This window comes from Pezoporus flaviventris, unplaced genomic scaffold (assembly GCF_033815535.1).
Source record: "Pezoporus flaviventris isolate CSIRO_AGI_PZ_B2104156 unplaced genomic scaffold, CSIRO_AGI_Pfla_v1 ptg000001l, whole genome shotgun sequence".
Taxonomy (NCBI): domain Eukaryota; kingdom Metazoa; phylum Chordata; class Aves; order Psittaciformes; family Psittacidae; genus Pezoporus; species Pezoporus flaviventris.
Window position 1 is genome coordinate 51,164,976 of NW_026892549.1, and position 13,789 is coordinate 51,178,764.

Genomic DNA, 13,789 nt, shown 5'->3' on the forward strand with positions numbered 1-13,789 from the left:
CCATGCATTTTAGCTTTACACAACTTTCATGATTTGGCCTGAGACCTTGTTATTATATCTTCCATATTCCTAGCTTTATGCCCCAACATTGTGTTCCAGTTGGGATTTATGCTGGACCCTGTTTTAGGGAGTGCTGCCTTTCTTCAAATTGGTATCTCTACACAGGCATTTGCTGAAATACATGAGGCAACTCTGCTAATCTGATGTTAAATTAGATTATTTAACCTAATCAAGGTTAAATAGGTCACCAGGATGGCAGAAAGACATTTAGCTCTCAGTGTAAGAAAGACAAACTATTTTAAGTATAGTTTGATTTGCTTTTTGAGAAAGTAAAGTAAGTATTACAGCATACAGAGAAAGCAGGTTTTTTTGCACAGACTTTAATCTTACATGGAAACATTTACTTCTTTTTAGACCTGGGAGAAAGATCCCGAAACTTTTCTAATAATTATAAAGGGAACTGGAGGAAAAGCTTTTTGTGCTGGGGGTGACATCAGAGGTAAGGAGTAGAGTCATTTGAACATTTAACATGTCTTTGCCAGTTATTATTTTGCATTGGTTTATTTACTGTGACTTGGGTAAGCACAGCCTTGCTACACAAAAGTAAGAGAGATTATTCTTATGATGCCTTGATGCAGGGATGCTATTTAAGTTACTCGTCAGGAGACAGCTGTCAGAACATTGTATAAAAGAGTAAAAATTGAACTTTTATGAATAACTGGTAATAGCAGTCATTTGTGGGAAGAGGGAAGAGAGGGTCCTTGTCTCTACCTTTTTCTTCCCAGATTTTCATTACTGACAACTTCTTTATGAGAAATTTGAAGAGTCCTAATAAGTAACTTTTACTATAAGATAATTTGTGTCTGATGTTTGAGTTGGCTATGTAAAGAGCTGACAATGGTTATCAGTGTATCTAAGTAAGAACTGTAGGAAACTTCCAGACTGTGAAAATTAGCAGTTGTTTTAAATTTTAGGTGAACAAGCAGCACAGGTTATCATCAAATTATGTCCTGCTCTCATTGGCTTCTCAGTTTTAGTATTCAGAGTTTTCAGTATAATAAGTTTTAAGTAACCGTTCTATATATTGATATGAAACACCACAAACAAGACTACCATACATTAGGATGGGTTCCATGGCATAGAAGATGAATTGCATGCTCACATGCATGTGACAGTCTCCAGCATAATAAATTGACTCATATTTGAAACTTTGCATTCGTATTTAAGTTTGAGCAAATTTTCTCAACTAAAAGCAGGATTAAGTTGCTGCTTGATTGCAGTTGGAATAAATTGTTTTCATGCAATATTAATTCTTATTTGCACTTTCCTTTAAACTTACAGTTATCTTTAGAATTTTTATTTCTCTTAAGCCATCACAGATGCAGGAAAAGTTGGAAATAAGCTGGCACAAGATTTCTTCAAAGAAGAATATACCCTGAACAATGCCATTGGTATGTTTAATAGCAAATTCTGAAGCAGTACAGTTTTCAAAGTAGTGGCTTTGAATGTAAATTCATTTTCTCTCTTTGCTGATCTATAAAAAAACCGAGATAACATAATAGAAGTAGTTTTATGTTAGTTTTTTTGTTTTTTTTAATGCCACTAGTGTAACATATCTCATGTTTACATCATGCATGCAGAATTTGTTTCTTTTGTTTAAGCTACTGTGATAGCTTATTGCATCCAGTTGTTCTGGATAGTTACAATTCAGCTACAGATTAATTATGTTGTAGATGCAGACAGTGCAGTTCTGCACTAAGTACCATTGATCTGCTTCAAAAAAGACTTGCGATAAAAATAGATGCATGGAAAATCATTAGTATTCAGTCAGAAGGCAGAAGATCAAATTATGTTAAAGCTTTCCATTTATATAAACTGCATAAATTAAGCTAGGAGTTAAACGCCTTAGTTTATTTCGAAGAACCTAGGAGTATGTGGTCTTAAAATAACTACCAGCAAAGACACTGAGTAAAGATGTTTTCAATTACCATGCATGGAAAGATTCAAAAGTCCACTCTGACTAAAACTGCTGTCTAATATTAGTGTTTTCAGGTCAGATTTAAAAGTTCAGTCAGATTCATCAGTTCAGCTGATGTCACAGGACCATTGTCTTGAAAAAAAATGTACAATTTTTTTGGTTCTTTACATTCCTTACAGGCACTTGCAAGAAGCCATATGTGGCACTTATTGATGGCATTACAATGGGAGGGGTAAGTTAAGCACCTTGGTGTGGTATGTGACATCATTTGTTTTAAAGTAATGTAATATGCTGAGCTTGAGTTAAATGAAGCGCACACATGGCATTTCAAACATTGCAATTCGAGAATAAGGATTGTAATGTGAACCTTTGTCTCTTGCTTGTCAGGGCAACTTGCTGCTCTTCTAGTGCTTCTGTTCTTTCATACCCAGTGCAACTGCTTCTCTGAGGATCTGGCAGTTGTGTTAAGAGCAGTATCCTGTCACTGTAGGAGATGCCCCTTGCAAAGGTTTTCAGAATACTGAAGTGTGAGTTTGTAGATCATACAAGAACTGAGTTTTTCACTCAAAATGTATTATGAAATTGAACTATATAAATATGCAATTAAAGGACAACTCCATGAAAATTAGTAAAAATTATATTTTAAGCTGTACTTTAACGGACATTTGTGAGATCTGTATTTTTCCAACAAATTACCTGAAAATGCATCTACTTTCTCACCTTTGTAGTACTCCTAAAACATGTATTACAAGATCCTGATTCTCCCTTACCCTTTCCAAGGCCATACCTTATTACTAAAGCAACATGGAAAGACTCCATCATATTGCTAGTTATACTCAGTGTTAATAATTGCTTCAGCAATTGGTGGCTCTGAACACTATGAGTAGGTAGTTAAGAGACCAGTACTGTACTTTTCTTCATGCTGAAATGCTATTCTCTAAAGCTTGACATCTGTTGGATACATTTGCGCTGTAGCAGGGAGTAGAATATAACAATCTTAAGTTATTTTGAACAGTGAGTTTGACAAGTAAAGTCTGCCTGCCATATTGTTGCTTAAATTTATATTCTTGCACACCAGTATGATATGGGCGTATAATCTGTTTAAGTTTGTCAAAGACAGGATGATATAAGTGTAACACTACATGATCCATCACTGGTCATGACTCCTCCCTTTCCAACTTCCCTTGCACATTTCTTTTTGTGTATTTTGGCCGTGGTCTTTCCAGCTGGTGATCTAAACATGCGATTCCTCTTTTCCCCTTGCTGCTCTGCTACCAAGCCTCAGATCTCAGACCTCTAGAACAGCCCTTGAACTTGGCATGGTTGTACCATTATCTTGTTCTGCTTCCTGTGTGGGAATGCTCTGTCCTACTGTAATTATTCATCAGAAATGCATCCATACAAAGGAGTTATTCTGTTCATGGTATAAATAGATGCTCTGTTTTAAATCACTCAGATGTTTGGTTCTATGTTTTTAACACAATAAGTTCATATTTCATCCCTTTCATATGCCCAAGATTTGGCTATCTTAGTCCCTACAAGTGAGTGGGAGCTAGAAGCATCTGTCACTTATGAACTACAGTAAATGCCTTTAAAACAAATTTACATTGAAACCATTGGCTTTAGAAGCAAGTCATTTTAGCTTGGCCTTAAAATTTAAGGGATACCTCTTAAAAACTGCAATTTCACTATAGTCAATGAACAAAAAGACAAACAGGTCAATCTCAAACTTGCTCAAAAAAGTAGCACTGTACATGGAGTGCTCTTTTGTTCTAGTTTAAATTGAAAATCAGAATGTTTTAGAAACTCAGTTACTATGTGTTTAGGTAGTAAAAGTTGCTACTGATGCACAGATATCATAAATTTGTGAGGGTAAAACTTGGGATTGTATCAAAGTAAACTAGTTCCGCTTCAGCATTGTTGGCCAGAGGCTGGTAGATGGCTTTCTTGAGAGCTTAATTATCCAACAGATGGGGCTGTGGAGCTTGATTTCTGCACTTCTTGTCTATGCTCCTGTAGTTCATCAAAAATTGATATTCAATATAAATGTATTTCATTTTTTGTACTTAGAACAGTAGGTTCAAGTAACAAGTATGTTTGATGAAACAAAGGTGACTGCACCTAAGGTGATTGTTACTAAGCAACAGTGAAACAAGTTGTAGATACCACATTTATTGCTAAAGGGCATGTACAGTGGAAGGGAACACTGGGTGTGTACTCTCATGATGCTGAAAACCCTCAGATTATGATAGTTATCAAATGCTGAAAATCTATTCAGATTATTTTAGTTGACTTCTATCTGTACACTTTTAATTCCTTGAAATGAAATACCTGAACAGTAGACAAAAAAATGCAGAGTATTTAAACAGTTGTTTGTTTTTTTTTTTAATATTATTGTTTCTAAATGAGGTCCTAAGTTTGGGTTTCTTGGTTGTAAAAAATCTTCCAATGTTTTCCTGACTTTAGTGAACAAAAGTGTGCCATGTAACTGTGGTTTTAAATAGGGCTTTGGCACAAAATACATTACTGTGTCATTGCTCTCTCTAACAGACTAAAAGGCTTAATAACAATGTACTTTATACCTGTTTCAGAGCTAAATAAAGCACACTAGACAGATTTGATTGGTGGTTTTAACTTTACATAAAGCCTACTTAAATCTCTGGCATATTGCCAAAGCAGAAATACATATATTTAGGAGCAAAGGCCACTGCTTTTAGTTCAGGGAGGAGTCTGCAGCAGTGTCTACAAAGTACCCTTCTCGTTAGTATCATATTTAGAGCATGCATAATTTAGAAACTTCCTGAGCTACACTGTATTTCAGAGCCATGGTGCTAAATAACTATCAGTAGTCACACTCGCCTCTCTATTCATATGGTACTTTTTGACATAAAGTAGGTTTGGCCTTCAGAAAGGCTTGTGGAGGTAGGCTTCACAGTTCAATTTTGTGCTTTGTGAAAAGCAATTTGCTGCTGTTTCAGGCTTATCATCTGTTATTACTGAATACTTACGTGTTTAGTTATTAATAAGGCCAAAATAGGCCCCCAGTATTTGTTTTTCTACTGATGAGTAAAGACTGTTGCTCAAACACAGGATTTTTTTGCTTTGTAAATCATACACAGTATTTAATCCTTTAGTCTGACCTCTTGCATGATATATTTGCTAAGTTTATTTTAGCAAGTTATGAGATCTGTAAAGGCTATACCTTTATGTTACACTTCTTGCTTTAACAATTAATGCTTTGAGTTTTAGGGTAAGAAAACACCTTGTGGGGCAAATAGATTTTAACTTATATAGCAATGTGCAACATTTTCAGTATAGAAATGAAGCTGGATAGAGTTGCCAGTTCTTGTAAATCCTTTGCAAAGCCCTGTGGAGTTATTCTGAGAATTTTATTTTCTAATCTTGATTTGGGTTTAGGGAGAGTAGTAGGAAGCTGGAACTTTAATGTAGCTCACAGTTTAAAGAGATATTGCCATCTCCAATTCCCTCATATTCTAGGGCCCAGTTTTCAAGAGCGATAGTACACAGTGCTGACTTTTATTCTCTCCTCAGTAGGGAAGGACCTCAGGTGTATTAGGGCATGAGAAGACAACCTACCAATTGGGTGTTTGGGTTCATGAGTAGCTTTCCATTCATTTTGTCAATGCACCTAGCGGTAGAGTTTTTTCTAAGCAAGGTATTTTATTGAAACTGAGAGTCTACATCCAAGTTACTTACGTGAAGCATCCTGAATTTTTTAAGGAACTGTTTGAGTCTGTGTTAGTCATTCAGGTAGTAATGTTGAATATGCTAAGTTTTAGACTACACAGAAGTATAGATCTGAGAGGAGCCTTGGGATTCTTCTTTTGCACTTGAAGTAGTGTTAAATATAGCTAGATGATTACTTAGCAGATTTTCACCTAAAGTGTTCAGAAGTCTCCAACAGCAAGAATTCTGTTTTTTGCTGATGTCCTACCCAAGTGCTTAGTTATTTTTTAAGGTTCCCCAGTGTCTAATTTAAGTCTTTAGCATGTGTAATCAATATATTCCTGTCTTAGTCACAGCTCTCTAAGAACAGTTTGAGATACTTGCATTCCTTGCTTCTAGCCAGCTCTTTTTAATAGGGATAAAGGTAGCTACTCAGCCTTTTTTATAGATTAAGTCTTCTTACAATCCTCTGAAATCTTTCCAGTTTTTGTACTTTACAGTTCATTACCAGAGACCAGACAATATTTCAGCTGGAGGATTCATCAGCACCGAGTAGAGCAGAATAATTATTCTCTATATATTGCAGAGATGTTCTGTCACAAATAGTTAAATAGCAACTTCTCAAAGCATCAGGTGCTAGGAGGCCACCACTTTTAGTTATTCTTAAAGCTATTACTCTTACCTCTTTCCTTCTTGTGTAACATTCCATGACAGTACCTTTCTTTACCACTAAACTTTTACCAAGTTTTAAATCTTCCTCCTTGAACAGAACTTGTTTGTTGAAGCGTCAGTCTTGTGGAGCTACCCTTTTCCTCAAAGGCAATAAAAGAATAATACTAATTTTCTCCCTAAGAAGCCTGAGTGCCATCTCAGCTGGCATTGCCTTTGACAGCTCCACCTCTTCGGTCTGACTAGGCTTCCCAAGTACATTGAATCTAGGCTGTGTGGGTATACTTCAGCCCTTTGGTGCCTGTCAGCCTGATACCTTCAGTAGTTCTTTTCTCAACATTGCATCATTATGTGTATTAAGTTCATGGTTACTGTAAACCCCTGAAAAATGTCTAGGCATTTGTTCCGTAGAAAACATACTTGTAATCTTGCATTTTATTTTGCTAAATGTAGTTATTTTTATTTCATTAGCTTCTATCTGGTCTCCAAAGTGAGATGGTTTTGAATTCTGATTCAAAGTGTTTGCCTTCCCAAAAAGCAATCTGTAAATTCTAGAAAACCTTGTTTACATTATCCAAGCAGATAAGGAAAATATCAAATATGACTTCATTAATGATTGGCTTCTGTATGACCGCAGCTAGGGTGCCCTCTCAGTTTGATTGTAGACTGCTGGTAACTCTTAATATACTTTCAGGTGATTGTGCTCTCCATTTCATAGTGATACCATCTAGGCTGTGTTCCCCTAGTTTGTTTATGAGAGGTAACTATGCTGTGTATGGGAAAGCATCAGAAATGTCGCAGTTCAAAATATGAAGATTTTCAGACTGCTGCTTGCTGAGTGACAGTCTCATTTTAATCAAGGGGTTATGTAGGAGTTCCAGAGAACAGATGCAGCCAAAGCCCTGAACCTATTCTATGGTTTGGAAATACTACTGTGCAGCTAAATGTGCTTCCCTTCTGGACTACAGGTTCAGAGCTACTGTGTATTTTTATGTTGCAGCAGAAGAGTGGACTGAGTACCTAATAATCAGCTTTACTTCTTTGTGTTAGTGCCACTTCATTTTCAGCAAAAGATTCCAGAGCCTGACATTGTTAGAGGAATCCAACTTTCCGACCTGATCTGTAACCTTTAAGGCAGAAATTTGTTTAGTTGAAGTTTGCATCTTTGTAACTATTCAGTGTTGCATCATGTAAGGTCCATTTGTCTTAGAAAGGGTTTAATAAGTAATTGTCTTGTGGGAAAGGGTGATATTTTAACCTTCTTCAGGAAAAAGTAGAACACTTCTTTGTTTCAAGCTTCTACTCTGCTTTAATCAATAAAGACTTGTCTAAATTTGAATTAACAATTTTAGAGGGAATTTCCAGTGTTTTACTTCATTTTAGCCAGGCATATTTGTGAAATTTTACCTCACGACATTCTGAAAAGGTTTTATAATTATAAAAGTTTGTTAAGTAATGTTTTATATATTTCTGATGCTAGCTCTTTATAATAATGTTCTGACACCTGAGGGGAAAAACTTGACAGAGATGGGTAATTTTCCATGGTAGTGAAGTTACTTAGTAGGTGAAAGTAAATGCCTGATATGCAAAATAATGCACTAACTGCAAGTGCTGGTAAAATCAAGTAACAGTTTTTAAAAATAGCTTAAAAAAAAATTAGTCCCCTGTGCTCTTGTGTGTGTTTATAGATGTTTGCTGCCAGAAAAATGCATATTGGCGTGTCACAATAGCAAGTGGCCTACTTCCCATGGTTGCCCTTTATGGGAGAAAACATATTTGCTTACTTAGCTGTTTGAGGTTCTTGCATTGAATAAATAGCTGAAAGCTGTGGAGGAATTTGCCCCAAATGTATCATATATAGTTGTCTTTTTCTCAGGACTTGGTATTTCTAATAGAAATCATTCTCAGTCACAGAAATCAGAAGATTTATGTGAAAGGAAGGCCAGTTCCTAATAAAGGAATTTCTCATAAGGGAAGGTGAAGTCAGTTTTTAGGAGTATTTTTAGAAGTTTTTTTGTACTTTGCAATGCTTGCATGTAATTTAAGCTGGAACTTTTTTTTTTTCCCTAATGCTTAGTAGAAAAAACATCTAAAATGTTTTCCAGTTCAATATTCAAGATATCAGCTGCATCTTACACTTTTCTAAACTACTTGAAATGTTATCTGGAGGGGAAGACATTCAGTCAGTATCTTGTTATACTTAATATACTGGTTATTTACTACCATGTCTGTATGTTACCATATGTAACACTGCCTGCATATGAGTGCTCTGACACATCTGGGCCTCATTCATCAAAGAAAACAAGGGTTTGGATGTACACTACAGGTTTAAGAGCATTTACTGAGACTGGAAATATAATTTACTATGAACAGCTGGATTAATGTTTTCTTGAACAGTGTTGTTAGACACTTGCTACAGGTACCATGGGGATTCTACCAATATAGTTACTTACACTTTAGGAGGATTTGGTCAACAATTCTCATTACAGTAATATTTCTTATGAAGTAAATCTGTAATGATGTACATTATAAGCAATTTATATATTGCGCATTTAAGTCAACAGAATTCCAGTACACAAAGGAGCTGGAGCAGAGCAATAGCTGTCCTTATCCCATTTTTATCCAGGTTGTGTGGCCATAACTCTTCAGGAATGTTCCTTTCACTCCAAACATACATATATACAACTTCTGGCCTGCATCTGCAAATAACATTTTTTCCTTGTTTCTTCACAAATAGTTTACGAAAGTAAACATCAGTGTTGAATTTAAGATATGTATTTGTAAAATGGAATTGTTTTTTGATTGCTTGATATAGGACCAGAGCAGCATCAGAAAGAACCAAAACTTTCTTACTGCTGTATATAAAAAACACAATTGAAATTTCTTACTCCCAGGCTTCACAAGTTACACAGATTAACAACCAGGCAGCTGCAGAAGGTGGGAGGAGGAAAGGGAGAGCTATAGACTTCAAAGATTCAGTGGTCTATAGCCTAAATATGCCCACTACCAAATCCAGTTCCCAGTGAAGTAAAAGTGAGAGAGAAGGCTCTGCCTTCACTCTGTGCCATTTGTGGGTACAGACATCTATGCAGACAGTCTTTCCTTCTGAGCAAGTTGCCTGGTATTGCTGTCTGTTTTTTCTTGCAGACTAGTGAAACAAAATCTCTGTGTAAATAACACCTGACTTACTAATATACATATATAAATGTTTATACATATAGTGTGCTTTGGGTGATTAATTGCAGCATATTAAAGTTCATGAAAAATTATTTTACATAGCACAGTGCTTCTATACTGTAATGGATATTATTACCCCTTTAAGCCTTTTTTTTACAGCTAGGAAACAGAAACTGGAACTTAGAAATGTCCGTGCTTCTTGGGATTTCTCCTGATTCTTCTTTTTCTTCCTTTTTACAGTTATGTCATGCCTCTTGTCAGTTACCATGTGCTGAAACTTGAACGTCTTTGGTTTTGTTTTAATTTATGCTCTAAAATCTGCCCTGAAGTAAAAGTAATTGTCATACTAAACCTAGATAAACTGCTTTCCAATTCTCTCTCTTCCTCTCCCCCTCCCTCTGGAAACTGTTGTGTGTTTATCACATAGAGGCTTGTGGCTTGTTTTGTTGCCAGTTCTTCAAAGTGGAAGGCAGCTTTTACTGTGAAGTAGAATACAGTTTTCAAGTAGTTATTTGTTGTACTTTAAAACAAATCTTTGTGAGATTGACTTGAGTGCCTCTTAGCTTCTGTAATATAGAATATTGAAAACAATGCTGAGGCGGTACTAAGGCAGGATTCGCTCTTTGCTGACACAACAGTATATTTACCATCTGGCACTTTGGCCTCCTAAGCTCCTGTGTGTGATCCTAGGGACAAATGGTGCACTTGATTTTGTAGCTAATCGGACTATAATATCAGCAGCTCTTGACATCAGCAAAAAATAAGCACTGAATGTTTGACTGGCCTGTGATGTTATTCCTCGAAGGGCTTATCATAAAGCTCAGTCTCAAAAACAAGTATTTTAAATTACGGGTCAGTATTGGTGAAGTAAGTAAAACTCCTTTCTCCTCCCTCTCCCAACTCTACAATGACAGAGTTTAATGTACACTATGAAAAGGAATGGATGCCACTATTTTACACCAGGGAAAGAAAGGCAGACTTCCTGAACATACATTGTACAGATGCTGGTATTACGCAATCATACTGCACTTAGTATTTTAGAATGACAGAATGTTTGCATTCCTGTTCAACGTAATGACATGTAGATTGTATCATAGAGCAAACACCACTTGTCTACTCCGAGACTGAAGCTGAAGCTTTAAGCTGTACTTTTCTAAATAATTATTACTAATTTTTTTTCCTGAAACCTCTCTATGTTTAAAGGAAGTTTTCATTTGTGGCTTTCCTACCTCTGCTGTTGACAGTCATTGCAGAGGTTTTTGCAAGCTTCTGCACAGATTTGTTCTTTCCATTTAACACCAGACTCTCTTTTGCTAAAAGTTCTACTATTTTTCTCTATTTCTAGGCCTTTGTGTAGATGCCTAGTCTCATACTGCGAGTTTTCTCATTATTTCACTTTCCTTCCCTTTACAATAGATCAAGAAAAAAAGTTCTGAAGAGAATTATCTTTGCTTGCTTTTCCATCATTTCATATTTCTATTTTTTTCTCATTTCCAGAAGAATTTGAATGCTTTTCTCCTTGAGTTAGTTTTAATGTCTTATACTTTGTAAGCATTTCTTCCTGAGAAACTGAGCCTCATTACCAAATCCCCTTAATTCTCTCGTCATCCCCAAAAAAACTGTGCCCGTTTAAAAAAAGTTCTGTTGCATGGGCCTGTTTAAGAACAAGAAGTGTTTCTGTAATTTAAAGATAAGACGTAGTTATCTAGTTATGCACTGGTGGTGGTTGCTGAAACAGGTTCCCTCTCACATCTCTGCCCTCCCTGCAGACGTCAAGATGTGGCAAGTTGGACATACAAATTTCTTGCAGTAGCTAGATTTTTTAGGTGATACAGAAGACCAAAGGGAATGGGCTTGTCTTCCAGGATTTTATAAGTAATAAAAAAAGCTTGTAGTATCTTTTTCTGAACATACATGGCCAGTATAGGGAAAGACTGGAGAACAGCATTGGGGGAAAAAGAATGCTGTCAAATTTAACACTAGAAAAAGTTTCACTTGCTAGTAATTAATTCCTTTTGTTGTAGACTGTCAGAGCTAAGCCTTATTATGTCTTCTGTTTCTGTTGCAGCAGAAGTCTTGCGTTCATAAAAAGTTCTGCTTCCTCCAACATGAGTGTTTTCTAACAGACATAGCTGACTTGATGCCAGGAAGTTTTGTAGGCTTACTAAATGTAAGTCTTAGAAAATAATACATAGTAGTGAGAAAGAATCAAGGAAAACAGTTTTTATTCTGGAAATAAGTTATTCCTGAAAATTCTGAATAATCAGAAGGAATTCTTTGTAGAAGTTACTATGTTTGTGTCATGGTTGTGGAGCTGCAGTATCTGTACGCCAGACTGGACCATGAGACCACACTGTTCAACCTGCTGCTTTTTGTCTTGGAGGAGCCAAGGTACTTTGCCAGGGAGGATATGAAAGTGCAGGCACTCAAATCCTGCTGTGGAACCATGGGTTTAACTGCCACCACAGCATCTATATGGGCTGCCATGTGGGATTGCACACTACTATGAGTGCTCACCAGCAGAAGACTGGATCAGTCCTTGCAGGTTACACAGGGGAAAAAACATGGCTATTGCAGCTAACCGCCCTAATAAAAACAGTTTGAAACCATTCGTAAGCTTTTGCTGGTAGCAGAAAAATCAGAAGAGGGCTTTTAAAAATTCAGTCTAAATTCTGTGGATAAAGGACACTTGTAGCAGCATTGGTGCACAGAATGGCCTATGTGGGTTTTTTCCCCCAAATTTCACTGTAAGAAGAACCCCACCTAAATTTTTACTGTTAATGTAGTTGGATCAAATTTGTTTAAATAATTAGAGGTCAGAGTAACACAACTGACACATCAGATATGATTACAGATAATCCATATGCATTCAAATGATTGTGCCTCTATTTCTGTAGGAATTTCAACTGAGTATCTCTAATACATGATCAGTATGTATAAATTAATATATTTATGTTACATTAATGTTTTATGTTTTAAAATACTACACTAAGTGATTGAAAATTTTACCAAAAAAAATTTTACCAAAAAAAATGGTTTTAATGATATTTTTAAAATACTTGTATAAAGTTGATTTATATGTCATCAGACAAAGAAAGTGATATTCGTGGTCCAGGCTGATCTGATGTGCCGCATTGCTTTGGTTCACTAAGTCATCTTGTCTGTTAGTATCTACAGATAAAAATGGATTATACTCTTTGGAGTAGTCCATAACATTAATGATGAACAGAGATTAATTTTGATTCAGTTTAAGCCTTGCTGTGTCTGGATGCAGGTGGTAATGCTCTTACATCAGTGATTTTTGACCTAACATAGCTCCTCCTGCGTCCTGAATCAGTTCCACTCACTTTGCTAACTAATGCTTTTGAAAACATTTTTGCTGTTTCTGCACATCTGTATTCAGATGTATTTGTTGTGTTATGCTCAGCTTGTTTGTTGATTGCCACATTTCTTTTGTGGCACTGGCCCTACCAGGAATTGTATTTTACTGCAGTTCAAAATGAATGTTAGCATTGAATGTGAACTGTTACATTCAGTGTTTTCAATTCAAGCAGGATTTTCACAATGTTAATATTGGTATTGTCATAAAGTTGTTTGCTTTCATGGCTAAAAATTCTTTATCAGCCTAGTGAAGATGATACAAACAACATTCTGGAAGGCCTTTTCTGTTTGTATTTCCTTTATTCTGTTACTTACGCTTTCTTAGGGAGTGCTTCCTTTACAGTCTGAGTTAAATTATTTAGTAAATAGACAAGTGTTATTTATGGTTTTGCTGTGACACAGATCTGCTTTTCTGTATGTGAACAGAAGTTTACATGTGTAATTCAGGAAGGGCTTATTTATTCTGCTCTGTTGTGGTGGCCCTTAATTTCTTAAGTTCCTTAGACATGATGAGTTCTCTGATTTACTAGTATTCTCAATTTAAGATAATGGAGCCTTCTGGCTATGACTTAAGACTTACGACTTTTAAGATTTATAGTAGCTGTATTCCATTTTTCCATCTATGAGTAATTTGCACCTTGTTTTTCATTAGAAAAATACTTTTAATAAGGTTCTGTATTCATCATGAGAAAAAAATGGAAATCAATGATAAATTTTCTATATGCAGTCACATAATGACTTTTGAAATAGCATTGAGTAGGAAATCGTGTGCAGGAAGTAAAATTCACTTACTCTGGTTTTTTTTCGGAAGCTTGGTGAGGAATTCAGACCCAACTGCCTGTAATATTATGTTCCTCTTTGAGGATATCTAGCAGTCAAGTTGTAACACACTGCTTT

The 13,789-nt window shown here is 36.0% G+C and overlaps 1 protein-coding gene across 2 annotated transcripts in view; it reads left to right on the plus strand.

The window, feature by feature from the left end:
* Window positions 1-13,789, plus strand: part of HIBCH (3-hydroxyisobutyryl-CoA hydrolase) — a 41,815-nt gene that overhangs the window by 2,997 nt on the left and 25,029 nt on the right. For both annotated transcript variants that reach the window (XR_009744152.1, XM_061457499.1), the window contains exons 4-6: window positions 415-499; window positions 1,371-1,451; window positions 2,158-2,210. Coding sequence is in view for 1 of the 2 variants with exons in the window: in XM_061457499.1 (XP_061313483.1) it covers window positions 415-499; window positions 1,371-1,451; window positions 2,158-2,210 (219 nt within the window). In the remaining variant the exon portion in view is untranslated. The remainder of the gene's footprint in view (window positions 1-414; window positions 500-1,370; window positions 1,452-2,157; window positions 2,211-13,789) is intronic.